We start from the raw sequence: 27,453 nt of genomic DNA, 5'->3' as shown, positions 1-27,453 counted from the left end.
GGTTCAGGATTATGCATTTGGTCCTTGTTCACGACAGTGGAAGAGGGTCACTGGACCCGAAACATTGACTCCGCTTTGTCTCCACGCCAGACCGGCTGGCTTTCCACAGCAAGTTGCATTTTCGTTTCCGACTTTGTTTCGCGGAGGAAGTGGCACCGATGGATTTAGTGACGGACGGCTCCCAGGCCGACGAGAGCGGGAAGACTGGGGAGGATGCAACGGGTATTTCCGACAGCAACTGGGGAGAGTGGGGGCGGGGAAGGCCGTTTGGGGGCATGTCTTTCCATGGGTGGAGCTTTCCAATGGAAGCCGGGTAAGGAACTAAGTGGGGTAAACGAAGCCGCAGCGATTAAGCTTTGGGGAGGGAAGCAGACGGAGAAGTTGGGGGGGGCGGGGGGGAACCCGGTCTGGGCCAAACCGCCTCAATCCGCAGTGCGGCTGCATTGAAGCCGCTGGCCAATCAGCGGGCGCGTCCGGCCCGGCCCCCGCCCGCCTTGTCTGATTGGCCGGGGGGCGGGCCGTATCACACAACGAGCCGGCGTGACTGGTGCGAGTTGACTGCCAATCAGCGTGACGCGCGTGTCAAGTTTGGTTGTGGCCAAACCGGCGCGAGGGTGGGTGGTGGAGGGGGGGGAGGGGCGGAAGGAAGGAATAAAGTAGGAAATTAGAAAGGCGCGAAGCCGGAAGTAAAGTTAGGCTGCACGGTCAGGCGCGGTGCATTGTGGGTAAGAGAATCAATTCGGCTAACTGGCGGTGGAGCTCCGTCTCTTTTGTCCCAGTGACTCTGAGCTCCTAGTTGGTGTTGCCATCTATGCGGATCGGGGTTATTCGGATTTAATTTAATGTTTCCTCCCCCCACTTTATTATTTTTTCTTTCATTTGGGAAGCACAGATCTACACGGAGTGACTGGGCGGCTCGGACGGTGAGGTGAGGTGGGGCCGAGCTCGGTCGGGGAGAGAGCGGTGCCGCCGCCGCCATTTTGTGCCTCTGCTCGGCGGCTCTAGACAAAATGGCGGAGGCGACGACAGGCTGTACTTCGAGTGAAACAGCGCTTGTTGTTCAGCGGTTGTCTTATTAAAGTCGTCTTGTGATTTCTTCGCTCTTCTTGCTTGATTGTGTTCGTGGATGAGTGTTGCTGGACTCTTGTGAGTTTTTTTTGTGGTGGAAAGAGCTCGATCTCTTTTGGCTTTTCCCTCCCTGTCTTTCTCTCTCCATTTCCCCCCCCCCCCCCCCAAATCCATCCAGCTCCGGACTTCGGTGGGGGAATTTTCCCTTTCTGTGGGAGAGTGGAGGATCGCGATCGTGGCAAATAGAAAACACTTAATCGAGTGATTGTAGAATAACTGGCTCTTTCCTGTCCGTTTAGAAGAAACCATATCGGTTGTTGTGCCTCTCGTTACCCATTACCAGAACGTGGTTTACTGTTAAAAACCCTATCTGCAAACCAGTTTTCCTCTAATCTGTTGAATCCTAGTTCTGTTTGGGGAGGGGGTGACTCAATGTCTTTTCGTTTTTGTGAGCCCCCTACCCTGTTCTAGGTTGTTTTGAAACAGCGTTGATCTGGACTCTTTTGTTGCTTTCTCGATTCCCTGTCGTCATCTCGTCCCGGTCCCCCTTCCCCTTCCTGATTGTCTTCTCTGTAGGCTTACGAGGCTTGAAATCCTCTTACTTTCTCTTTTGGATTCTATGTTTTAACTCCTGGATCTGAAATCGTCTCCCCTTTTCTTGCCCCCCAACCCCGAACAAAAACCCTAATGCACATGCTGTTTGTTCTGTCAGCCTGCATTCCTAGTTCTGCTGTTAAGATCCTCCTATCCTATCTGCATATTGAGAAGTAATTCTGCTATAATTGCCCTGCATTGTTGAGTCAATCAAAAGCTGACCATATTTTTCTGCATTTCCCCTGTAAAGCCTGGAACAGCCATATTTCTGTGCAATGGGGTGGGTGGAGCTTGACTATTCGCTTGTTCTTAAATTGAGCAGGGTGTGGTAATAAGTCAAGAGTGTGATTGTGTGTTTTTTTTTCTCCAAGGTAACTCATTTCCCCACCCTTCCCTTTTCTAATCTTCTTTTGGAAGTTTTTCGTTGTGTCAAGCCGCCAAAGTGGAGAGTGTGATCGCAGAAGGGGTTGCTTCTCGTTTCAGGTATCTATTAGTTTTGTATTGTTTATTAGTAAATGGTGCCTAGTTTTCATAAAGTAGTTTGGTGTTTTGCACTTTCAGTGGATTAGTCAGTGTACATTGAAATGCCTTCATTTAAACCTGACCACATTGTCCGCTCGGTTTTGTTGACGGTGACTGACATGTTTTTTAATCACTGGTCAAGATTGCAGAATAAATGTGCTAGTAAAGTGAATCGTGGAGTTGTTTTTCTCCTTTTATTTAGAGCTTTCAAAATTTTGCTCACTTAGGGTAAGGTAATGAATGGAAACTTTTCCATATCATGGTTGATCCTTTCCCATCACATTCTGTAGCATAGTCTTAAAGTAGTACCTGGTGGTTGTAATGGCATTTGGCTTAAGTAGATTTTCATGCGTGGCAATGCTGTATTGGGCTCTAGTGGCCTCTAGCATACTTCTGGATAGTCCCAGTTTTGAGAATATTGCAGTCCTTTTGACAAAAGTCTACAGGAACTGATATGGAGAGTTACATGGAACATTCAATGCCATAGCAAATTTTCAAACATAAGGTGTCATAGCATGAGTAGCAGATAAGCTAAGGTTAGTTTTTGGAAGTTTTTTTGTTTGGACTGACAAATTTTCTTGTCTTTATAGTGCTTCTTCGGGCGGAGGAGGAGGTAGGGGTGCGCCTCAGCACTATCCCAAGACTGCCAGCAACAGGTATCTATCAATTCTGAGAAAAGGCAATTAAAACTGTAGATTCAGATCTGAATCCTTTGAAATAATTGGTTGCTGTTGGCACTTCTAAGACTGCTCCACCCCTACAAAATTTCCCTCAGTGCTCCCCTGTTTGACCAAGGTTGTATAATTAGTTACATTGCCCATAAGTGCAGGTATGGATATCTAAAAGGCAATATCTCTATAGATTGGTTTTTAACCTGTTATATCGCCTGACTCTTGTTGAAACCCTTATCTGTGTATTTATTGACTGGATATTCCAAAACAGCCTTAGCCCTCCCCTCTGCTAAAGTATCATTCAAAACTTCTCAGAAACTAATGAGTCACTTACTCTGGTTTCTGGTAAAACTGTCTGATTTTTGAAATTCTCATCCTTTCTTTCAAGTCCCTCCATTTCAATCTGTCCCAATATTCTAGCTGCTTCCAGTACTATAACTTTTGAATGTGCTTTACCAATTTTACTGCTTGAACATTGCTAATTTTGATATTGCTTGTAACAAAAACGGAAATTGCTGGAAGATCTCCAGTCTGACAGCACCTATGGAGTGAAATCTATTCCGTTCCTGAAATGGTAACTATGATTTCTCTCTCAAATGCTGTCAGACCTGAGATTTTCCAGTAATTGCTGCTGTTTCTGGTTTCCAGCATCTGCAATTCTTTTGGCTTTTTTAATTTGATATTTGTCTGTGTTGTCAACTGCCTAAGTTCTGGAGTTCTCTTCCTTAACCCCTCTACCACCTTCCTTTTTATTTTTAAAAATAAGTTTCAAAGCTTTTTTTAAGAGCTTTAGGTCATCTGCCCTTGAAGCACTTTCAGATGTTGTGTTAGAGCTGCGTTTTGGTTATATTTGATATCAAACTAAATTTTTTTGTATTTGAATATGGAATTGTACATCAAAACAAATTGACTTGTGCAACTAATATCTATTAAATATTTGCAGCGGCTGATGTTAAGATATCATGTGTCTTTTTGTTCTCTTGCTCTTTGTATGGAACAATTCTGCAGTCTCGTTCAAATGTTATAACAGTTCCTTCCTGTAACACATTTGATAGCTTTTTCAAATCCCTGTCCCTTTTTAATACCAATGCTAAGAAGCATATTGCATGGCTGACTGCCATTTTGCCTGTGGAGTGATTGCTCTTCTACTGAATCAGCAATTGGACCCATTTCTCCATGGGTCTGCAAATGTTTCCATTTCTGGGATATATCCAAATCTCAAGTTATTGTCTTCAGTTGTGCATTCCTGTACTTGTATGCTTTTCTGGCAAGAAGTTGTTGGGGACAAAAGGCAGGGTGCTTCTGAATTGACATGATGACTGACTCAGCTTGGTAAAAACAAGTTGAATTTGAACTTTGTTGTGCTGAAGCTGTTTCCCAACTAACAATGGTATCTCTTGTTGACTAAGCTTTTTAGATTCTCAAACAATACATAGTTCAGGTAACAATTATATTGAGCTGTTGCTATAGACTTTGTTCCTATCTCTCTACAGCCGGATCCTGGGGGAAACCCCAGGACCTAGCGTACAGAGATGGGTTCCTTCATGAAGCACTAAACGAGATGCCAACTCCTTGAATGAGAAAGAACGACAAGATGGAATCTTCAGGAAAGTCAGAGGGTAAGTTATTGATGTCCTGACTATGTATGGTAATGAAGGGGTTGTAGCATTCTAATTGAGAATTGTACTTGCGGTCTGATGTGATAGCTCTAGTTTGAGTTGGAATATAAGAAGAGGAGAATTTGAGGATTGGTTGTATAAATTAGGCTATTTCAAACTAAAATAGAAATACTATCTGCAGAGTCCAGAGCAAGTGGGTCTAGTGTGGAAAAATGCATCCTAGCACAAGTTTGCAGAAATCGCAAACAAATTCTCTTTTTTGTTCAAATGGAACTGAAATGTAGATCAGCTGTGATTTAAATTGAATGCTGGAACAGGCTTTTGGGGCAGAATGCCTACTATGTATTCTTACATGTGACACAAGTCATCCTAACTCCCAAATAGCTTTCAACCATACAGAGCTGAGTGCTGTCCCTTCACTTGTGGTTTTTTAAAAAAAAAGCTTGGGAGAGGAATGTGGTAATGGAACTTTATATCCCTGTATGTTGTTTTTTTTCTTATTCAAATCTGTTAAATAGAATGAACTCAACAATCTGGATTTATTTAGGCCAAAATTTAGATCACACTGGATCAAGTAATTATAAAATTATCAAAGCAAATAATGTTGGCCTTTATTGCAGGGAAGCTCCATGTAAAATAAGTCTTGCTATGGGGCATTGAGACTTATTTGAGGGGGATATGCTTCACGCAGTCCGATCAGAGAATGGCTTATGAGGAAAATTTAAGTAAGTTAGACAGTTCTATCTGAACAACTAAAACGTGAGTTTCAATTGTAAAGAGCGGTGGTATTGGCAGGCTGGTGCTTGAGCCATGTTCTCCAAATTTTATGTAAAATGTAACTTATTGCAGTTATAGTCCAATTGAGGTTTTTTTGATGGAAGGTGAAGGGTCATTTCCATATGGTTTCTGTGCGGCTACTTTTTGAGATCTTAAGTATTGTGCTGAAGTATCGTGAAAGGAGCCTACTTCAACTCTCCACATCCCTACACCCTCTTGTTTAGTTGGTGGAAGAACCTGCTGAAATTTGACCAGGCTATTAATTATGAAGTATTAGTCACAACTTTAAGCACAAGGGATGTTTGTAATAAATTGTCTGTCATGTTGCATGATGGTCAGATTCTGTTTGTTTTGCCTCCGTGAAGGCTACAGCTGTGAAAGGCAGGTTTATAGTCTGATTGAAAATGGCCACAGAATGATAATTTCTTGTGTCTATAGTTTATAAGTAAGTTGCTGATCAAGATGTCTGTTTCTATATGAATTGAGTTGCATGGCTTCTTTGAAGCACCATCTGGATGACCACAAACAACATAGGCTAGGCCATTTTGTATTTTCATGTTTTTGCTTATGGAGAGCAATCATAATTTTACATTTATCTACAGTCGCTAAGTGCATTATTCTGAAGCTTCCTTTGGTATTTGTAAGTTGCATGTTACACCATTGTATTTCATAAAATGTTCTGGGTGACTATAGTCAGATGCAGGTGAGTTTTTAAATTTATGCTGTGGCTTATAGTAGTTTAGGGTTTTATGTAAGATTTGAAGCCTGAGTTTTTTAAAATTCAAAATCTTATTGTAATATACTTAGTTGTCCACAGTTAATTGGCAATAAAATGCTTTCTTTGTGGTTCTTGTTGCAAAGTTGCTCAATTTGCATTCCATAAGACTGTTTTCTAGAATTCCTGTTCGATGGTCTTGCGAAGTATTTGAACAGTGCCTCCCAGATGAGTCCAATTTAGCTGTCTTGGCACTTGAAGTTTTTTGGCAACTAAAAGTACAGTCTAATCTGTAACTAACTATTGCTCTTGGGTCAGTCAGGGATAGTCAGTTTTTGTTGCAGATTGTGACCTTGATAAGTGTTTGGGCAATAATGTACCTGCAGTGTTGTCTTCTGGATGGTGATAGTCTATAAAGGAAGAGTAGCTGAAGTGAAGGTCCTATAGATGAGAAACTAGGGAGTTAATGTTGGGAGTATAAGTGGGCAGATAATAAATCAATATTTTACTTTAGTTTTCTTGGTGGGGGACACTGAAACCATCCCATAGAAACCAGGAATGTAGAGATAATAGAAAAGGGGAAACCTAATGCAACTGCCATCAAACTATTGGGATTGAAAGCAGAAAAGTTCCTAGGGCTTGGTAGCCCACGTCTTGGGTCTGAACAGAAGTGCCATTCGCAATAGAGTGGATAACCTTTATATTCCAAAGTGCCTGGGTCCTAGTAAGGTTTGGGTGGGTTGGGAGCAAAATGTTAATGTAACCTTCTTTTCTAAAAAGAAAGGGGGCATAAAGTAGGAAACCACCAGTTTAATATCAGTCATTGGGAAATAATTGGATTTCTTTCATTTAAGAAGAAAGTAGACATTTGGGAAGTTGAGGCAATTTGGTCTGCTTGGTTTTGTGGAGGGTAGATCATATTTCACTAATTTGCTGAATTCTTCAAAGATTAACAAGCAAAGGGGGGTAATGGGGTCCTGTAACTTACTATTTTTGGATTTCCAGAAGGCATTTGACAAGGCGCTACAAAAAGCGTATCACATTGGGTTAAGTGTAATGCATTATCTTGAAGAGAAGATTAACTAAACAATGGAAAGCAAAGTTGGGATAAATGGGTCTTTCTGGTTGGCAGGCTGTAACTAGTGGGGTTTGGCTGAGGAATGGCAACTAGGGTTTAATTTGGATAAATATGTGGTATTGCATTTGGGTAAAACAAACCAGGGCAGAACCTGCATGATTAATGGTAGGGCCCTGGGCAGCAGTGTTGAACAAACTGGTTCAGGTCACAGTTGGACAGGGTGGTTAAGGTATTTAGAACATTTGCCCTCAATGGTCTAAGCAATGAGTATAGGAGTTGGATATCATACAATTGCGCAGGATGTTGCTGAGGCCACTTTTGGAGTACTGTGTGCCATTCTGGTCACCCTGCTATAGGAAGGGAATTATATTGGCGAGGATTTGGAAAAGAGTTATCAGGACCGTATCTGGGAATGGAAAGCTTGTGTTATAAGGATAGGATGGGATTTTTTTCCACTGGAGCGTAGGAGGTTGAGGGGTGATTATGGCAGTTTATAAAATCATGAGGGGCAAAGATAAGCTGAATAACAAAAGTCTTTTCACTAGTGTTGGGGAGCTCAAAACTAGAGGGCATAGGTTTAAGGTGATGAGAAAAGTTTAAAAGGGACCTGAGGGGCAATTTTTTCTGTTTTTATATGTGGAATGGACTGCCAGAGGAACTGGTAGATGCAGGTACAGTTAAACATTTAAGATGTTTGGATAGTAAGTGAATAGGAAAGGTTAAGTGATACGGGCCAAATGCAGGCAAGTGGGACTAATTGAGTTTAAGAAACTTGGTAGGCATGGACAAATTGGACCGAAGGGTCTGTTTCCGTGCAGTATGACTGGGTGCCACAGGGTTCAGTCCTTGGGGGCCCAAACTATTTGTTAGTGACTTGGATGCAGGGATAGAATGTACTTGTGCTAAATTTAGGTGTCACCTGCAAAATAGGTAGGCAAGTAAGCTGCAATGAAGAAATAAGGAATTTACAAATTGGTAGTTCGGGTGAATGCTCCACAATTTGGCATGTGGAGTTTCACATGAATAAGTGAGGGGTTGTCTGTTTTATTTGGAAGAATGAAAAGGCAACTTCTCTCTCAATAGGAAGAAACTTCAGAATGCTTTGGTTCAGAGGGAGCTGGATGACCCTTTGCATGAGCTACAGACTCCTAATATGACCTGGACCTGCATAAGGAGGGCAAATTGAATTTTGGCATTTATTGCTAAAAGCATAGAGTATAAAAGGAAATTTTGTTGCAACTTTTCAATGCATTGGTGAGACTGCATGTGAAGTACTGCGTACAGTTTTGGCTGCCTAACCTGAAGGATGTAATTGCATTGGGAGCAGTTCAGAAGATTTTGCTGGATTAATTCCCCAGAGATGAAATATGAACAGAGATTGACAAGCTGAGGCCTATACTTTCTAGAGATTAGAAGGATGAGAGAAGATCCATTTTGTGGTTTAATATACTTGAGTTGACAAAGCTGATGTTTACACTTGTGGGGTAGCTTAGAATAAAAGGTCAGTTTTGGGCTAAGGGGAGTTAGATTTTAAAACAGTTGAGGAGTTACTTTACTCAAAGAGCCATGCATCTTGCATTCATTGCCCAGAGTGTAGTGGATACTGAAATATTTAGTTATGGGGAATGGGCAGGAAAGTGGAATGAGGCCAAGATGAGATCTGCTATCATTGTATTAAGTGGCAGAGTAGGCTCGTGAGCTGAATTCCCTATTCCTGATCCAGTTATGTTCAAGTGTATTCTGTTTCTTTTGAGAATGGAAAGATCAGATGTTTTGAGACTTTTTTGCTCAGCAAATCAGTGAGCAAGAACAGGAAAACCTGATGCATGAGCATACTGATGTCTGAAGTGTATTCCATTTTTCCTGAACACCAGCCATCTGAGTTGAGAAAACAAGATCTGCCTAGGAATGCTTTTGGTCAGTCTAGTCTCAATGTGTTAAAGTTGCAGGTGTTTGCTTAGAGAACTTCAAGCTTGTTTGGATTCAACACAATGGCCATTGAACAGACTATAGGCCCAATAACGTAGGTGTATGGTGCACTTTGACTTGCAGAGGTCTTTGTCAAACATTTATATTTTGTGGAATGTTGATCTGGCACAGCTGATCTGAAGTTGGATCTTGTTGATGATCACCGTTTTTGAGGAGTGGTTGCTGAGTTTTGGGAATCTGTACGGGAGGTGGAGTACTTTGGTATGACTTGATGTGAGTGTTTTTGGCAAATTTGAAGGCAGATCCACTTGCAGAACTTTTGTCCATTCTGCATGAGATTTAAGCCACCAGTGTTGCAGTCATTGTGAACTAGATCGTTGGGATACTTTCCATCCAAATGATTCTTCATACTCAGCAGTTGATCTTTAAGATGAATAGCCACTAGTCTTGGCCCCCATGCTTATCCCATTACTTCTGTTTCTCAGCCTCACTTGACACTAGCTCAGATTTTGAAGGACATTATGTCAGTTCTCCCCCTCAGACAATTACAGTATTATGATGAAGCAGCTCATAAAGTCTTCTGATTTGAATCAGATCCTCTGGTAAGGTCAGCGAATGCAGTAGGCTTCTGTTTTTTTTTCCTTGGATTTGTCTTGCACCACGTCAAGATTCCTTGACTGTTCTAAGAATTCCTCAGCCACAGGAGGCAAGCAATTCAGAATGCATGTTAGGCCCTACTATGGGCAATAAGCAAATGCCTTAATTCACAACTAAGATGTTTATAAATTACCATGTTCCTGAAGTCATGTTTTCTTTCCATCAGTAAAGTCAGCCAATAGTTGCCTGAAACCAGTGGGATGGCAGATTTTGTTCAAACATTGATTGCTTGTTGCAGTATACTTCCATTGATGGCTAGCCCATGGTTCTACACAGGAACCATAAAACAGGTGCCTGATCTAATGATCAAATATCTAGCACCAGTGTGCAGACTTTCAGGTTCACAACTTGGTCCCTGTCACAAATGCAGCATTGCCACAGGGTTTAGTAGATGTTGCCTGGTAAAGCCTGCTTGTGTTGCATTCACAGTTTCCCATACTGAAAAGCTGTCATTCATTGCCTTCACAGCTTGACAGGTTTTGCCATGATCTTGTAGCTGGTGAGACAGGTTTGATTTTCCCTTTGTCAATTGTGACCACTGCCTGGCACCTTCCCTGAACTCGTGCTATTATGGATGATGGTACCAGGAGCACCTAATGCTCCCTTAAGTGACCTCGGTGTGTGCACATCTGCGTTGAGGTGGCAGTCCCCTGAAGGGATCCTGAGGTAATTGACACTGAAGTACAGGCTGTCGTAATGGCTGTCTTAAACTGTGGGCTGGGGGTGCTGCTGGTGATTTGCCAGCATTCATTTTCATCAGCAAATCTAGCTGTAAAAGACTTCTTTTTGTTTGTTTTTATTATGTAGCTATCTTGGCATTCAGTGCTAGTCACCTATAAACCTGTGCTGTGAAAATTCTACTGTTCGTTTTAGGTGGTGTACTCTTTCAGGTATGACTGTTTGTTTGGTAGCATTTGTGCTTCTAAAATCACTATTAGGTTCCAGATTGCAACTGACTCTCCAGTATAAGATTGAAGTACTATGGTGCTGTTATCTTAGATGAAATGTCCAACCAAAGTTCTATCTACTTAGTGATTGCGGAAGATTACATTTGAAGGGGAGCAGGACAGCATACACCTTGGTCAGAATGTCAAGGTTATGCTGTCATTGGATTATCTGCTCGTTCCTGCATTGATATTCTTGGGAGTAGAGTGCAAGTTTTGCGCTCTTTGTGCTTAAACAATATTGACTTATTGCAAAGGTGCTTAATGGGTTACAAAATGTGGTCCCTTTGCAGTGCAGGACACGTGGCAAATATCACACTGCATAGATAAATGAGCAGGGACAAAATTTGGAACTACCACAGATAAAGTAGTGAGGCAATTTCCTGATTCTTGGTTAGTATCTTTCAAAAACTATAACCATAAGAGTAGGGTTTGATTTCAGTATTGAATGGTTTTTGTCTGCAGTAATGAAAGTGACTGAAGCATCCATTCTTGGGCTGGTTAATGAGTTTGTTCAGCTATTGAAACCTAAGAGTGGTGATGTAAACTCCTAAGCAGTTAATGAGCAGCAATTGTATTCCAAGAATTGTAAAGTAATATGGACACCAATCTGTCTGGAAACAGTAGCATCAACTTTGGATCACCCTTGTTTCAGGGAAAAATTTAAAGACAATGCACAGTTCGTACATTACTACTTAAACCTGTATCTGTTGTAGAACTTGGAAACTTATCTAGTGGCAACCCGTAAACTTTAAAGACTGGATTTCCTCAAATGTTTGTAAAGGTGTGCATGTGCCCAGTGACATTTTGCCATCGTGAGCACATTTCAATTGTACGTACTTGGTAATCTGTTCACTCGTCTTGCTTGGCAGCAAATTCAGTTACAGGTACCTAACAATGTTCCTGTTTGTAAATGATTTTTTTAAAACAAGTTTGATTTTTACAGGTGTGGATATTGGAAATCTGCAGTGAATGCTGGAAACCCATAGCAGGTCTGGCAGTATTCGTATGACCTCAACACTTGAAGTCACGCCACACGCTGTTTCTCTCCGAATGTTGTCTGACTGAGTTTCTCCTGTATTCTGTTTTGCATTTTCTTTTACAGACATTGTTTGTGTTCAATTTGAAATCTGATTTCAAATCTAATTGGTTATATGGAACTGTGTATGTAGTGTTTAGTTCATTTTTGATTTGACTTCTTTTGATGTATTTGTTTAAAACGGTCCCTTTTTAAAACTAACATCGCTATTAAGAAATCTTTGAAAATTTGCTGAGGGGATAGTCTGACAGCTGTTGCTAACTAGCCTTAGCAAGTAGGTTGACCTGCCCTTGCCTATGCTTCAGTCCTGGTTGACCCTCCATAGAGATCTCAAATGTTTTACTGATTCTAATCTTAAGTTTGGCAAAACCAGGATATTGCTAATAAACCTGTTAATCCTATAGTGTTGGAGAATTCTACAATAAAAAATCACTTTCTGTTGACACATGCTGGATATGCTGTTCTTGCAATGCCTTAAATGAGGAATTGTTGTTTATGGCTTGAATCCTTTTTGGCCTTGACAAAGGATCTCATACTTCATGTCTGCTTTAATTCCAGCGTTCATCTTTTTTAAGCACGAATGCAGTGCTGTTAGTTTTCACTGCTGTGTTGCTGATAATTCAGCTACACGCATCTCCAGTAACGTGTGGTGCAAAGTAGTTGTTTGGTATTTCTGATGCAGTATTCTAACCGTTTCAGGTTATTTCATTAATTTGGTAGATTTAATGGAAATGCATTCCCAGATTTAAACATTGAAGATTAAAATTAAAATCTGAAGTATTAATCATCCTTTCATTTTTCAGCATTTTGAACAAGCTTACTCCAGAGAAGTTTGACAAGCTATGCCTTGAGCTCCTCAATGTGGGTGTAGACTGTAAACTGGTCCTAAAAGGGATCATTTTATTGGTGAGTTGTTTCTAATAGTAATCGCAATCTGTTTTCAGCAAATGCTAGAGGACAGCAGGTGCGTTTTGCCTAATTAGTTCAGCTGGCGTTTATGCACGTGTTATCTTTCCAATCTCTTTTCTTGCTTACCACCTCCTTCCTTGTTGCAACAGCTTCCCTTTTTACATACATCTCTCCTTTTTCTCCATGTGGTCCATGAATTGTACATGTTCTCCCATGTTGAAGTGAGGCCCTTGCCAGAATGTAGTTATTGCAGAATATGGATTTGGAGAAATGACACATGAGTACGTGTAGAGCTAGGAGCAGAAGTAGGCAATTCAGTCTCTGCAGTCTGCTCTGCCATTTAATAGTCATGTCTGCGCTCATCTTGGCCTTGCTGTACTTTTCTGCCCACTCTGCAGAACCCTTTATCCCATTTAAGAATTGAAAATCTGTCCATCTCTAAATTTACTGTCCTGCCAATCACTGCACTCCAGACTAGTGAATGCCAGATTCATCCCCTTCTTGAGAGAAGTAACTTCTTTTTTTTTTTTTTCCAAATCTGCTACCCCTTGGTCTAAAACTATGACCCCTTATTCTAGATTGTTTCCTCTTGTGGGCCATACTGACAACTGTCCCAATCCCCTCTTTTTAGCTGCTTATACCTCCATTAGAGCGTCAGTCATTCTTCTGAACTTGAGTTTGTAAACCTAAACTGCTGAATCTCCAAAGGCAAACTCTTCATCTCTAGAATCAATCCAGTGAATGGCCTTTGAACTGCCTCCAATGCAACTACGTCCCACCCTCCCTTATCCTGGATAACCTTGCACATTTGTCCATGTTAAACTTCTGTCGAATTCACCTAATCTATGCATATCCATTAGTGAATTTCTTATTTCTTCATTGCAATTTTCCCCACTTATTTTAGTCTTGTCTGCTGACTTGGCTATAATACATTCTATCCCTACATCTGAGTCATTGATGTAGATTGCATATAGTTGGGGCCAGAGGACAGGTTACATCCTGCCATCCAGAAAAATACCCCATTTATCCTGATTCTGTTTCTATCCAAGTTAATGAATTAACCCCATCCCCATGTAACCTTGTGTTGATCCTTTTGTGAGGCACCAGATCAGTTGGCTTATGGATGTACAACATCTACAGGATTCCCATTATGCTCCTTGGTACGTACTTGAAGAACGAGCAGATTAATCAAATACCACTTACCCTTTAAAATCATGCGAGATCTGGATTGTTTTGATTTTCTAAAACGCTCTGTTGCTTCCTTAACTGATAACAATTTCCCAACCCCACATGTTAAACAGACTGGCTTGTAGTTTCCTATTTTCTGCCTCCCCTTTATAAAGGCCTTATTTTAGCTTAGTTTTTCAATCCCCTGGAACCTTCCTGCATCCCAGGAATTTTGGAATATTTAACCAATCCGCTCCCTCTGCCACTTGTTAAGACCTTGTGGCTGTCTATCTTTGCAATATCTCCATTGGTGCTCAACTAATTACGACTTTCTTCACCATATCTAGAACTGTTCCTAACTACCCTGTAAATGTAGATAAATTGGCATAAGTATTAGATGATCGGTTAAGAGAGTTCTATTTATTGTGCCCCAGCACTTAAAGTTGCCTCTGCTTGGAATCTCTCTAACACAGATTGTAGACAAAGCCCTTGAAGAGCCCAAGTATAGCTCACTGTATGCTCAGTTATGTCTGCGTCTAGCAGAGGATGCTCCCAACTTTGATGGCCCAACTCCAGAGGGTTTGCTGCAACACCACAAGCAAAGTACGGTAAGCAGCATCTGCTTATCTTGTTTATTGGCTTCAGTTTTTCTACTGATATTGAAATGCAGCCCACTGATCCCTGTTTTGCTGTCACTTCAGACATTCAGACGCCTTTTAATTTCAAAGCTTCAAGATGAATTTGAAAACCGTACCAGAAATGTCGATAGTAAGTATAATGTGAAACTGTGTTTTAAACTTTGTGCGAGTTGGTGGAATCTTCTTTAAATTTTGCTTTTGTTTTTTTTTTGATAGTCTATGACAAGCATGATAGCCCCCTCTCAAATGAAGAGGAAGAGCAACGGGCTATTGCCAAGATCAAAATGCTGGGCAACATCAAATTCATTGGAGAGCTTGGCAAACTTGATCTTATCCACGAATCTATCCTTCATAAGTGCATCAAAACAGTAAGTGGCCTTTTGTGTTGCTGACCATCTGTTGTGTAGTTTCATAGCTCCTTCGTGAAGCTCAGTTTAGATTTGAGAGAAACTCCTAACTGTTTTAAGGTCAAACATCTGTTTAATGAAGGGGAAAAACTTATTTGAATTAAAGCAATTGGAAGCATTGAAGTCCTGGTTTCAATTGCACATGGTGCTTAGTTCTCGGATGGAAATGTAATGGCAATGGAATAGGAAGTAACTAGGGGCATCTGGGTAAGGATTTTGAAATCTGATTTTATTATAGTCACATACCTAAGTTTTGTTTTGTGAGCAGTACTGGCAGATCATAGAACACAAGGACATACAAATCATAGGGTGCTTAGTGATGCATACAGGTTACAACAACACAGGAGGTGCGCAGAGCAAGATAAACATTATTTGAAGTTAGAGTCCATTCATCAGTCTAAAAACAGGGAAGAAGTTGTTCTTGAACCTGTTGGTGCATATGTTCAAGCTTCTGTATCTTAAGCAGGGAGGAAATCTGACAGTCTTTGAAATAGCTAGCATTTTAACATTCAGCTGATACAAGAGAATAGTGGGGATAACTAGCTTTGTGTGATCATATTTCGGGTAGTATTTTCACCTAATAGAGATTAAGGCCAGTAACACAATTCAAGTGCAAGTTAGCAGTTTTTTCAATTTGCCATGGTGTTCACATCTTTGAAATCAGCCTGTTCTTTTTTTACTGAACAAGCAGCAGATATCCCATCCTGTTATTCATCAGTGTTGCCATGCAGATGGGAATAGGCTTCGTCATGCATTTGCTGCTAAAATTGTATCCATACTCAAAAAATGCTGTTTTCTGTTTTATCCTACTCAACTCTACCAAAATATACTGCTCTGCAGTCCACCTTGCACGTTGTTAGAGGCTTTCGTTGTACTACTGTCAGTTGCCACCTTTCTCATCTATTAGCTGCTTCAACAATATGTATGTTGCCCAACCTTACTGATAAAATAGATTGGCTAACATTTGTTTCTGTTAACTCCATCCTAAAATGTTAAGGACTAAAGCTTAAATTTCTTTTTGCTGTCTTGTCTTTCCCAAACCGAAATGAGAATTAGCCAGAGATAGTAGGAACTGCAGATGCTGGAGAATCCGAGACAACAAGGTGCAGGGCTGGATGAACACAGCAGGCCAAGCAGCATCATAGGAGCAGAGAGGCTGACGTTTCGGGCATAGACCCTTCATCAGAAAAGGGGGAGGGGAAGGGGGTTTTGAAATAAATAGGGAGAGAGTGGGAGGCGGATAGAAGAGGGATAGGTGGAGAGGAAACAAACAGGTCGAAGAGGCGGGGATGGAGCCAGTAAAGGTGAGTGTAGATAGGGAGTTAGGAAGGGGATAGGTCAGTCCAGGGAGGACGGACAGGTCAAGGGGGCGGGATGAGGTTGGTCGGTAGGAGGTGGAGGTGCGGCTTGAGGTGGGAGGAGGGGATAGGTGGGAGGAAGAACAAGTTAGGGAGGCAGGGATGAGCTGGACTGGTTTTGGGATGCGGTAGGGGGAGGGGAGATTTTGAAACTTGTGAAATCCACATTGATACCATTGGGCTGCAGGGTTCCCAAGCGGAATATGAGTTGCTGTTCCTGCAACCTTCGGGTGGCATCGTTGTGGCACTGCAGGAGGCCCAGGATGGACATGTCGTCTGAGGAATGGGAGGGGGAGTTGAAATGGTTCGCGACTGGGAGGTGCAGTTGTTTGTTGCGAACCGAGCGTAGGTGTTCTGCAAAGCGGTCCCCGAGTCTCCGCTTGGTTTCGCCGATGTAGAGGAAGCCACACCGGGTACAGCGGATGCAGTATACCACATTGGCAGATGTGCAGGTGAACATCTGCTTGATGTGGAAAGTCTTCTTGGGGCCTGGGATGGGGGTGAGGGAGGAGGTATGGGGGCAGGTGTAGCACTTCCTGCGGTTGCAGGGAAAAGTGCCGGGTGTGGTGGAGCTGGAGGGGAGTGTGGAGCGGACAAGGGAGTCACGGAGAGAGTTGTCGCTCCGGAAAGCAGATAAGGGTGGGGAGGGAAAGATGTCTTTGGTGGTGGGGTTGGATTGCAGATGGCGGAAGTGTCGGAGGATGATGCGTTGGATCCGGAGGTTGGTGGGGTGGTACGTGAGGACGAGGGGGATTCTTTTTTGGTTATTATTGCGTGGACGGGGTGTGAGGGATGAGGTGCGGGAGATGTGGAATTAGCCAACCTTGTTTAACCTGCTGTTGTCTTTAACCATATTTGTATTCTTGCTGAAGCCCTCTCTGCCCAACTGCTGATCCTCCCTCAGTCAGCTCACAAAAGTATTTTGTCATGCACTTCATTTTTGCTCCTTGCAAGCAAAGCTTCTGGTCACATGGTACTGATTGTCAAAATATAGGTCTCAATGCATCATGACTAATGTCAACTGAGATGTGCTATAGTTGCTTTATATCATAGGAGTTTGTTGGCCTATGGTTTTAAGATTACCTTGTAAATTCTAATAATGTTTGTGTTTTGGTCAATTGTAAAATAATACTATTCCTTTTTACACTTACAGCTTTTGGAAAAGAAGAAGAGAGTCCAACTTAAGGATATGGGGGAGGATTTGGAGTGCCTCTGTCAGATAATGAGGACAGTAGGACCTAGACTAGACCATGAGAAGGCCAAGGTAAAGTTCGTTTCAGGGATGGATATTTTAAGAATACTAATTTGTTTAGTGCAGTTACGGTTGCTAGCCTGGTGTACTGGTTGTGCAGTCAAAGAATCAAGATGATTACAGCACAGGAACAGGCCCTTCGGCCCTCCAAGCCTGTGCCAACCCAGATCCTCTCTCTGTTGCCTATTTTCCAAGGATCTGTATTTCTCTGCTCCCTGCCCATTTGTGTATCTGTCGAGATACATCTTAAACGACACTATCGTGCCTGCCTCTACCACCTCCACTGGCAACGTGTTCCAGGCACCCACCACCCTCTGCGTAAAGAACTTTCCACGCGTATCTCCCTTAAACTTTTCCCCTCTCAACTTGAAATCGTGACCCCTAGTAACTGAGTCCCCCACTCTTGGTTTGTGAGGGAGCTTCTTGCTATCCACCCTGTCTGTACCTCATGATTTTGTAAACCTCAAGCAGGTTCCCCCCCCCCCCAACCTCCGTCTTCCTAATGTAAATAACCCTAATCTACTCAACCTCTCTTCATAGCTAGCGTCCTCCATACCAGGCAACATCCTGGTGAACCTCCTCTGCACCCTCTGCAAAGCATCCATATCCTTTTGGTAATGTGGCAACCAGAACTGTACACAGTATTCCAAATGTGGTCGAACCAAAGTCCTGTACAACTGTAACGTGATGTCCTTAAGGGTTGCAGGTGGGATTGGGCAATTCTGAAATTTTGGATTGGTCTTGAGCTGGGGATGAAGAATAAACATCTGAAGCAAGCTTCTCTTCAGGAAGGGCTGGTTCTAGGCTCGCACTCTAGCTGCAAATTGATCCCAAGTCTTTCAATTTTGGAGGAGGGGTGTGGGGTTTAGAGAGTAGGCTGGAGAGTGAAATTATTGATCATGAGTATTAATTTCTAATGTTTCTGTGAACTTTGCTGTGATTTGTATTTGCTAAAGTTGCAACTAAGGATTTAGTTGTGGTTCATTGAAGAACTTGTGCTCATGAATGTCCATGACCTTCATTTAATGTCCTTGTATTGTTTGGCTTCTTTTGAAAGATGTGTTGAGTAAATAGCTTCAATTAAGTGCATTGAGGTGTTCAGTGTCAACATCAGTATTTCAAGTACAACTGATTCAATTTGACTGTGATCAATTGTTTAACTTTCTGCCGCTCCTAGTCTCTAATGGATCAGTACTTTGCCCGGATGCGTTCCTTGATGCAAAATAAGGAATTGCCAGCTAGGATTCGTTTCCTGCTGCAGGTAATTTTATTTATTGCCTTTTTCAAAGTGCTTTTAAAGCTAACTTGAACATAGCTGACTTCGTTTCCACCTCTTGACTAGGATACTGTGGAGTTGCGTGAGCACCGCTGGGTTCCTCGCAAGGCTTTTATTGACAATGGACCAAAGACGATAAACCAGATTCGTCAAGATGCAGTAAAGGTGGGTTTTTGGGTAGTTCTAAACTTGGAATTGTTGCATATTGGATGCAGTGTCTGACTGTAACTCGTGCTTCTGTTCTGTAGGATTTGGGAGTTTTCATTCCACCAGCTATGGCTCAAGGAATGAGGAATGACTTCTTTCTGGAGGGTCCTTTTATACCACCAGGAAGGAAATTTGACAGAGACCCACTTGGAGGGCTTGCTGATATGTTTGGACAAATGCCAGGTAAATATTGATTTTTGGATTTCAGCATCACTAAGATTGAATTATTATTACTACAATTGCATCTGGTAGTTTTGATTTTCTAAAATTCTAAATTTATCTTTCTCTCTAAAGGTAGTGGAATTGGTACTGGTCCAGGCGTAATTCAAGACAGATTCTCTCCTACCATGGGGCGTCATCGTTCCAACCAACTTTTTAATGGGCATGGTGGGCATGTACCTCCTCAGTCGCAGTTTGGGGAAATGGGAAGCAAGTCTTTCCTTAAATCTAATCAGGTGAGAAATAAATGCACATGTTCTCTTGAAAAGATAGCTAACAGCTCACTTTACTTCATCCTTTTATGAATTGCATTGACTACCATTCCTACACTTTAATTTTGGCACTGCCTACTCCAGTAATTCAGAATGGAGAACTGTTGAATTTGAGGCATGCAAATGATTAAATGCTGATGCTATATAGAAATGAATGTAATTAAAGTTTTGAAAGCACTTTTGGACTGCTACTTTTTTCTCCACCCTCCCCCTGGAATCTGAGGGACAAATTTGTTTAGTTATGGATCATGTGGATTTGAAGACTTGGTTAAAGACAAGGCTTGCGTTTGTGTTGAGGTGCACCTAAATGGTGGGTTAACCTGTGTAGGACAGAATCGTCGCATCATTTGTTTTGGACAGCACAAATGTGGAGAGTACAGTTTTGTTGCTCTTGTTGTACAAATTGTTTTAATTGTATGAAGTGTTAAGGTAACATGTTAGGCTGAATATCTTGAGCAACTGTTCAGCACCTGCAAGACCACCTTGAATCTGGAGATTAATTGATGCAGTGCATTTGCTGTTCCACTTTTGAGTTTAAAGGGCACATGCCAAGGATTTGCAAAGTGAAATAAAACATCTTGGGAAAACTTAGTGTCTAGAAAGCAAAGGTAGGATTAATGTTTCTGAAGAAGCTGGTATACGATTGGCACCTTAAAATTATTGGGCTAATTTTTGGAAGAGGAATAATGGAGACTTTTTAAACCGAGATGCACATCTGCAAACCACCTTGATGAGCAGTAAAGCACTGACTTCACTGGTTGGAGGGCCGCTGTAGTCTTGTGGAGTGCATGTTTGAGGCTGTCCTTGCTTTTGTGCTGCTTTGTAGATTCAGTTTGAGTTCCTCCAGTTTGGGAAAACCTGTCTCTGGAAGCCAACTTCTGGACTCCAGTTGCTGATAAACAAAAAAAGCACTTGAAAGGAGTGGACCAGGATTCAGGACCTGCTCAGCTTCTGGTTGAGCATGTTTGTCCTGTTTAAAGCTGAGCCTGGCAGCAGGTAGTGTTGGCACAAGGAAGTGACAGTGTTCTATTACAGGGACAGAACCAGCATTACCATGGACAAAACCAGGGACACTCATCCCAGCAACCAACACAATCCAAGGGCATGCCTCCTCGGTTCATAAAGAAAGGACAGATCAATGCAGATGAGGTAATCTGAATCTGGACATATTCAATGGTTCGGTGCCCAATGATTAAGGAATGACGCGTTATTGCGAGGACTAATCTGGCAAGCTATTCTTTCTGCTTGCTGTGCCTTCACTGCCACCTCCTTATCCATTTCTCTAGTCCCCGCTTTTTTCTGTTATTTCTCTCCTTCCTTCCCCACTCCCTGCTCCTTCAAAGTAAAACCTTTATGGATAGCTGGCCAGTGTCCTATGAGCGTGATTGAAAGATGAGGGCAGCCACAGAGTTTGAACCAGACGAAATAACCAGCTGTTCTTCAGATATTTGGATCTGTATTTAAACCATGTTAAACCAGAGTGCTACTTATTTGCATGCAGTACTAACTTGTGTCTTGTAAGTGATTATTGACATTAATGTTTGTCTCTTTCATTGTAGATCAGTTTGAGGCCTGCACAGTCGTTTTTACTGAATAAAAATCTAGTGCACAAGCTTCAACCACAAACACCGACTATGATTCCACCAAGTGCACAGCCTCCTCGAACTCAAACTCCACCCCTGGGGCAGGTACAATTTGTTCTGTTAAATCTTTTTTCAGTTGACTTTCCTGTTACTTGAATGCATCAGTATATCCTTCAATAAGTTTGAGGGGACCTGACTAGGTAAATAGTCTTTGTTTCACAATTTTAGAAGGATGTGGAACTGGGGGTCATAATCTCAGGATAAGAAATTTTTTTTCAGTGGGTTGTGATCTTTGGAATTCTTAAAGCTTTCATGGCCTCCTAGGATTAAGTAAATTTGAGGCAGACTTTGGATTGTGTGGGTTGATCATAAGGTATGGAGATTTGATGGAAAAGTGGAATGGAGGCTGGAAGTCAGTCATGATCTTGCTAAATGGAAATGAGTGCTTGGGTCTGTACAGTATGCACCATTTCTGTTATGATCCAATTAGTATCAAGATCTTGTACAGGGCTGGTTCAAAAATGGGAAAGTGAATTTAGAATTTCTTTTAGCTTCTGATTTTAACATGCAGCTTTGAGTCACCATAATGCCTTTTACTGCTCAGTCTTTACAAAACCTAACTGTGTATTACCTGTTAGCCCCCTCAACTAGGTCTCAAAACCAATCCACCCTTGATTCAGGAGAAGCCTGTGAAGAACAAGAAAGCACCTTCCAAAGAAGAATTGATGAAACTGACGGTGAGTGTTTATAAATGGCATTTTCCTTTTGAATAGGAAGAGGTGAGATTGTCCTGCAGCCTTTATAGCAAACTCAATAATTTTAGAGCCTGAACGCTACCTTTACATGTCCTTTCTCCTACCCCCTCCAATCTAGACTTTGTCCTGGACTGCTCTCAGCATAGCCAACCTATTTTCACCTCCACATTGTCCCCAGTATAAGCTTTTCTCCTCTGGCTTACTATCATCCATCCCTTTTTACCTAACTTTTTCCCCTTTCTCTTCTTGCTTTTGCAATGTCTTCACCTATCCACTCACTCCCACCCCCTGTCATCAATATGAATACCACCATTTTTCCTAGCTACTATTTCTTCGGAAAAAAGAGTCACTGGACTCGATATTAACGGTTTCTGTCAGCAAAGGTGCTGCCAGACCTTTTGAGTTTCTCAAGCGGTTTTTTATTTACCCTCCTCTTACACAGACAAAATAAACTGGTCCTAAAAACTAATTTGGAGGCGACAGACCAGCTAGATTTCTAAATGTTGTCATTGCTGGTGATGCTACAGCTAGGTTTTTTTTTGGTTTTTACTTGTCTTCCCCTGCCTGCCCCCCAAACGGGTGACCATTCCCTTGATCTCATGCTGCGGCTAAAGTCTTTCGCCTTTCACTTTTTTTTTTCCTGTAGGAAACTATCTTAACCGAGTACCTGACGAATCTTAACGTTAAAGATGCTGTCAATGGAGTGAAGGAGATGAAGGCACCAAAGCCTTTTCTGCCAGAAATGTTGAGCAAGATGATTGTGTACACTCTGGATCGCTCTGACGAGGATAAAGAACAAGCCAGTACTCTGATAAATGCACTCAGACAGGAGGGGCTTGTAACAGGTGAAAACTTCATGCAAGTAAGTAACGTTTTTAAAGTCTAAAGGACTGACATCTCTTAGTGTTGTTGTGTACAGCATGGAAGTGGACCCTTTGGTCCAGCTTGTCTATGCTGATAAGATATCCTAAATTAATCTAGTCCTATTTGGCCCATATCTGTTTAAACCCTTCCTGTTCATATACCTATCCCGATGCATTTTAAATATTGTAATTTGTACCTGCCTGCTCCACTTTCACTGGCAGCTCATACACATACCACCTGCTTTTGTGAAAAAGTTACCCCTTGGGTCCCTTAGATCTTTCCCCTCTCTCATTAATGCCCTTTAGTTTTGGACTCTGCTACCCTGGGGAAAAGACCATAACTATTCAAACTATCTATACCCCTCATGATTTTGTAAACCTCTATAAATGACCCCTTAGCCTCTGCTCTAGGGAAAACAGCCCCTGCCTATTCTGCACCTCCCTACAGCTCAAACTTTCCAACCTGGCAACAGCCTTGTAAATCTTGTCTGAACCGTTTTAAGTTTCACAATACATATCCTATAGCAGGGAGACCAGAATTGAATGCAGCATTGCAAAAGTGGCCTAACCAATGCAGCATGGCCTCCAACTGCTATACTCAGTGCACTGACTAATAAAAGCAAGCATACCAAATGCTGCCTTCACTATCCTGTCTACCTGTGACTCCACTTTCAAGGAGCTGTGAACTTGCACTCCAAGGTCTGTTCAGCAGCACTCCCAAGGGCCCTACCATTAGGGATATGAGTCCTGCCCTGATTTGTCTTTTCGAAACTTAGCGCCTCATGTATATCTAAACTCTATCTGCCACTCCTTGGCCTACTGACTCATCCGAGGTCCTGTTGTATCTGAAGTAACCTTTTTGGCTGTTTCACTATACCACCAACTTTGTCATATGCAAACTTTTATTAACCATACCTATGTTCACATCCAAATCATTCCTCCTCACTGTCAAATAAGTGGCCCCAATGCCCATGCTTGTGGCACACCAGTAGTCGCATCGCTTTTCAGAATGAAAACCTACCCTTTAACTTCTGTCTCCTACCTTCGAGCCAATTCTGTATCCAACAATCTACCATGCGGAACCTTGTCGAATGCCTTACTGAAGTCCATATAGATTGCATCCACAGCTCTGCCTTCTTCAAAATAAAAACCAAAAGAACTGTGGATGCTGTAAATCAGGCACAAAAACTGAAGTTGCTGGAAAAGCTCAGCAGGTCTGGCACATCTAAAGAAGAAATCAGTTAACTTTTGGGTCCGGTGACCCTTCCTCAGAACTTCCTAATCCAGCATCACCATCTCTAATGTGGACATTTTTCAAGATTTTGCTATTTATTTCCCTAAGTTCTGTAGCTGCCATATCCTTCCCTGCTGTAAATGCTGATGCAAAATACTCATTTAGTACCTCTCCCATCTCCTATGGATCCATGCATAGGCAGCCTTTCAGATCTTTAAGGGGCCCTATTCTCTCCCGTGTTACTCACTTGCCCTTAATATATATTTGGAGAATCCCTTTGGATTCTCCTTAACCCTACTTGCCGCCTTGATTTCTGTCAAGTTGGCAATCCTCTACGTTGATAGCTGGAGATCTGCTGTCTTAAGTTTTTAATTTGGTTCAGGCAGAGTTGAGTTGGATGTGCAGGAGAAAGGAATTGTGAAAAGAAAGCAAACCAAATTGTATATTTGGTGTTTAAACACACTGACTGCATTATTTTCTCTGCATCTATATTATAGTTAATGTCGCCTTTCAAATTCTGCAGGATTGGCTCCTATGTGGGGTAAAGGGCATAAATAGCTTACTAAATTACACATTGTAAAATATCTTGCATGTATTGCTAACTGGCTGGACTATTCTTGTGATTAATGCAAACTGTAAATTCCCATAACTCTGGCTTGCAGGCTTTCCTGAATGTATTGGAGCAGTGCCCCAAGCTGGAGGGGGATATCCCTCTGGTGAAATCGTACTTGGCCCAGTTTGCAGCACGTGCCGTCATCTCTGAACTTGTGACCCTCTTGGAGCTTGCCCAGCCCTTTGAGAATGGAACCCACTTCCCCCTTTTCCTGCTTTGTCTACAGCAGCTTGCCAAATTAAAGGATCGAGAGTGGCTGACTGACCTCTTTCAACAGAGCAAGGTCAACATGCAGAAGATGCTGCCAGGTGTGTCCTTCAAGTGTCCTTGAAAATAATTGGGAAAATAATTTAACTTATTTGCCTTCATTCTGAGGTGATGTATTGACGCCCTGAGTCAGTTCACCCTGTCACGTGCAAAGCAATGGGATTTGAATTGTACTGTGATTTTTCTTTGGCCCAAAGTAATGTTGTTCTTCCACTTGAAAGCTGGAATGAAGGTTTATTAGAATTATTGCAGAAAGTATTAGATGTTTGTTAAACCCACCTCTGGCATTACTTTGCATAGCTTTGCTATTTTTGGCTTTAAGTATGTGACCCCCTTTTTTTGTTTTTTGGAAAGAAGTACTCGTGACTTTGAATATTGTGGGTATGCTTATTATAAAAGCGGTGGTTGCCGGTCTTTAACTTACCAAATTGTACTTGTACTGATGTCTAGTATGATTGATTGATTGTTTGTTTGCTTTCTCTCAGAGATTGACCAAAATAAGGATCGCATGTTGGAGATTCTGGAGGGGAAAGGACTCAGTTTCTTATTCCCACTACTAAAATTGGAGAAAGAGTTGGCAGAACAGATAAAGAATGACCCATCCCCTCAAGCCATTTATAAGTGGATCAAGGATAACATTTCTCCCAAATTGCATACAGATAAAGGATTTGTCAATATTCTCCTAACCAGGTAAGTTGGTCTATTCTGAAGTTTGCAGCTTCCACCTTTTAGCTTCTCCATTTCCAGGTGGGAGTGTGGTACAATAGTGGCCAATTGTTTTTGCTTGGGCAATGTCCTTAACACCAGAATTCCATGCCCCTCATCCATGATATCTCTCTTCTGATAAGAGTACCCCACTTTTTATATAGCAGTGAAATGTTATGACCCCTCTCCAATTTAGGTGTGGCACCCTGTATCTGTTACCTTCATTTTTTGAATGAAATCGAACTTTCAAAAAAAAATATTGTACTTCTCTGAATGTAATCTCCTCTTAAACAAACACATTTTAACAATTCATTTTGTTGCAGTATCTGAAACTAAAGGATATATTTGTGGCTAAATGTTCTTTTGGGCAGCCACTGAAATCTGGCTTGTAGGATTTTGAGTCGAGGACTAGTGTGACTGGAACAATGACGTGTGAAATTCTACAGTTACTATTGACTTGCCTACTAATGTGCTTCACTAATTGTTCTTAACCTGCTGTTTTTTAGCTTCCTGCAGCACATTTCAAAGATGGCCCCTGCTGAAACTGGTGACCCAACAAGCGTTTCTTCCAAAGAAATGTTGGAACTGGAGAAGCAACTACTCTTGTCCTTTAAGCCAGTAATGCAGAAGTTCCTGCATGACCACACTGAGCTGCAGGTTAGCGCCTTGTATGCATTGCAGGTGCACTGCTATAATCACAACTTCCCTAAAGGTGAGATTCTATGTAATAAAAGACTGAACTTGATCTTTTGAAAAACTGTTTTTTAAATTGTAGCTTTAACATTTTTCAGCCAGTTTTGAACAAAACAAATTTATGGCTACTGGTCCCTAGTTTGAACATCTGTTTTAAGTAGCAGTTGTTGACTGGAGAACTGCTTCTTGCTTCCAGGTATGTTACTGCGCTTTTTTGTGAACTTTTATGACATGGAAATAATAGAAGAGGAAGCCTTCTTAGCATGGAAAGAGGATATCAGCCAGGAATTCCCAGGAAAAGGCAAAGCTTTATTCCAGGTAACTGAGGGATTTTAACTGTTAAGCTAAACCTTGAGAGTTGAGAGGCGAGGTAACACTCAAATGTATGTCCATCTTGTGTGTAGGTTTTGCTAACTGATTTGGAGCTGATGCTAAAATGTCACAGCAGTATCTGTTTTGTATTCCCTCTTGTAAAATTTCAATCTGGAGCTGTATTTGTTTTCATTAAACTTGATTTGATCTTACAGGTGAATCAGTGGCTAACCTGGCTGGAAACTGCGGAAGAGGAGGAATCTGAAGAAGAGGAAGGTGACTGAAAACCGGCCAAAGCCTTAAAATAGTGCAAATATACTGTTGCTGTGATGTAACTGCGTTCATCCAACCACTGCAGAGATTCATTCCACTGTTTGCAGTATTTAGCGCAGGAGCATGTCCATGGCTCATTTCTTCTGCATAACCTTAGTTTGTCTTAAGCGTAGTGTACCATTGAATCTTAAGATTACAGTACCTTTTTAGGCAACTTCATGACCTAATGAATAGCATGCAATAACTGAACCCTAAATTTACTCAGTGCAAGCAGTAGTTACAATGAAGACAATGCTGTTGGCTGCTGTTCTACATTGGTTGATTTTTACAAACTGAATAGCAACACCAAGACACTGTAGAAATGCACTTTGCTCAGCAAAATACTTGAGTCGTTGCAATATTTGATTTTCTTCCCTTGGATTGTTAAAAAACTTAAATAAATTGGAAACTGTAATCAGTGGGTTGCAGCTGTAACATTAATTTGCCTAAATTTCTACCTCCACTATTGGGCTTTGTTTTAAGGTGTGTGTGCCAGGGTTAGCTATGCTTAAATCCCATAGCCTGAACATAGGCATAAGTCCTTTAATCTCTAGTTTACCTGCATAAAGCTTCACTTGTGACATGGTAAAATGACATTAAAGTGCTTGTATAAGATGGGGGAGGGAGAGAACTTCAAAGCTGAGATTAATGGAACTAACCTTTTTTCCTTTGGACCCCTTTTACGTGATGGTAACAAAATGAAGCCTACTTAATTTATCGATTTGTGTTCACTACTTGTTCACTTGCCCTGATTTTGTACAAGTAACTTGTATCTATAATAAACATTGTGATACTTGA

The 27,453-nt window shown here is 41.6% G+C and overlaps 1 protein-coding gene and 1 non-coding gene across 6 annotated transcripts; both read left to right on the top strand.

The window, feature by feature from the left end:
- On the top strand, positions 1–27,453 carry LOC109937773 (eukaryotic translation initiation factor 4 gamma 2). Of its 5 annotated transcripts, none has more exons than XM_048607012.1 (22): positions 1–222; positions 2,034–2,145; positions 2,775–2,840; positions 4,406–4,474; positions 12,417–12,519; positions 14,163–14,297; positions 14,391–14,457; positions 14,544–14,695; positions 17,246–17,356; positions 18,522–18,605; positions 18,687–18,785; positions 18,869–19,010; positions 19,122–19,282; positions 20,354–20,467; positions 20,878–21,006; positions 21,540–21,638; positions 22,303–22,518; positions 24,416–24,674; positions 25,119–25,323; positions 25,845–26,050; positions 26,228–26,349; positions 26,559–27,453. In XM_048607012.1, exons 8-22 carry the CDS (start codon positions 14,612–14,614, stop codon positions 26,625–26,627), a joined length of 2,100 nt encoding a protein of 699 aa, XP_048462969.1. In that variant the 5' UTR covers positions 1–222; positions 2,034–2,145; positions 2,775–2,840; positions 4,406–4,474; positions 12,417–12,519; positions 14,163–14,297; positions 14,391–14,457; positions 14,544–14,611; the 3' UTR covers positions 26,628–27,453. The 5 variants fall into 5 exon arrangements, with proteins under 5 accessions (XP_048462969.1, XP_048462970.1, XP_048462966.1 ...); XM_048607013.1 differs by lacking the exon at positions 1–222 and adding an exon at positions 675–725; XM_048607009.1 differs by lacking the exon at positions 1–222 and adding an exon at positions 732–928.
- Positions 20,500–20,720, top strand: LOC125485301. The gene has a single exon (XR_007264023.1). It is a non-coding gene; the product is annotated as a small nucleolar RNA SNORD97 (small nucleolar RNA).

Source organism: Rhincodon typus, chromosome 17 (genome assembly GCF_021869965.1).
Source record: "Rhincodon typus isolate 14 chromosome 17, sRhiTyp1.1, whole genome shotgun sequence".
Classification (NCBI taxonomy): domain Eukaryota; kingdom Metazoa; phylum Chordata; class Chondrichthyes; order Orectolobiformes; family Rhincodontidae; genus Rhincodon; species Rhincodon typus.
This window is presented reverse-complemented; position numbering and strand designations above follow the sequence as displayed.

What these genes read in the sequence shown, in the direction of transcription:
- LOC109937773 (XM_048607012.1), top strand. Translation starts at nt 14,612, where the DNA reads ATGCTGGGCAACATCAAATTCATTGGAGAGCTTGGCAAACTTGATCTT. An exon ending in TATGTTTGGACAAATGCCAG is followed by an intron (nt 19,011 to 19,121) that starts GTAAATATTGAT and finishes TTCTCTCTAAAG; the next exon opens with GTAGTGGAATTGGTACTGGT. An exon ending in CAGGTGAAAACTTCATGCAA is followed by an intron (nt 22,519 to 24,415) that starts GTAAGTAACGTT and finishes TCTGGCTTGCAG; the next exon opens with GCTTTCCTGAATGTATTGGA.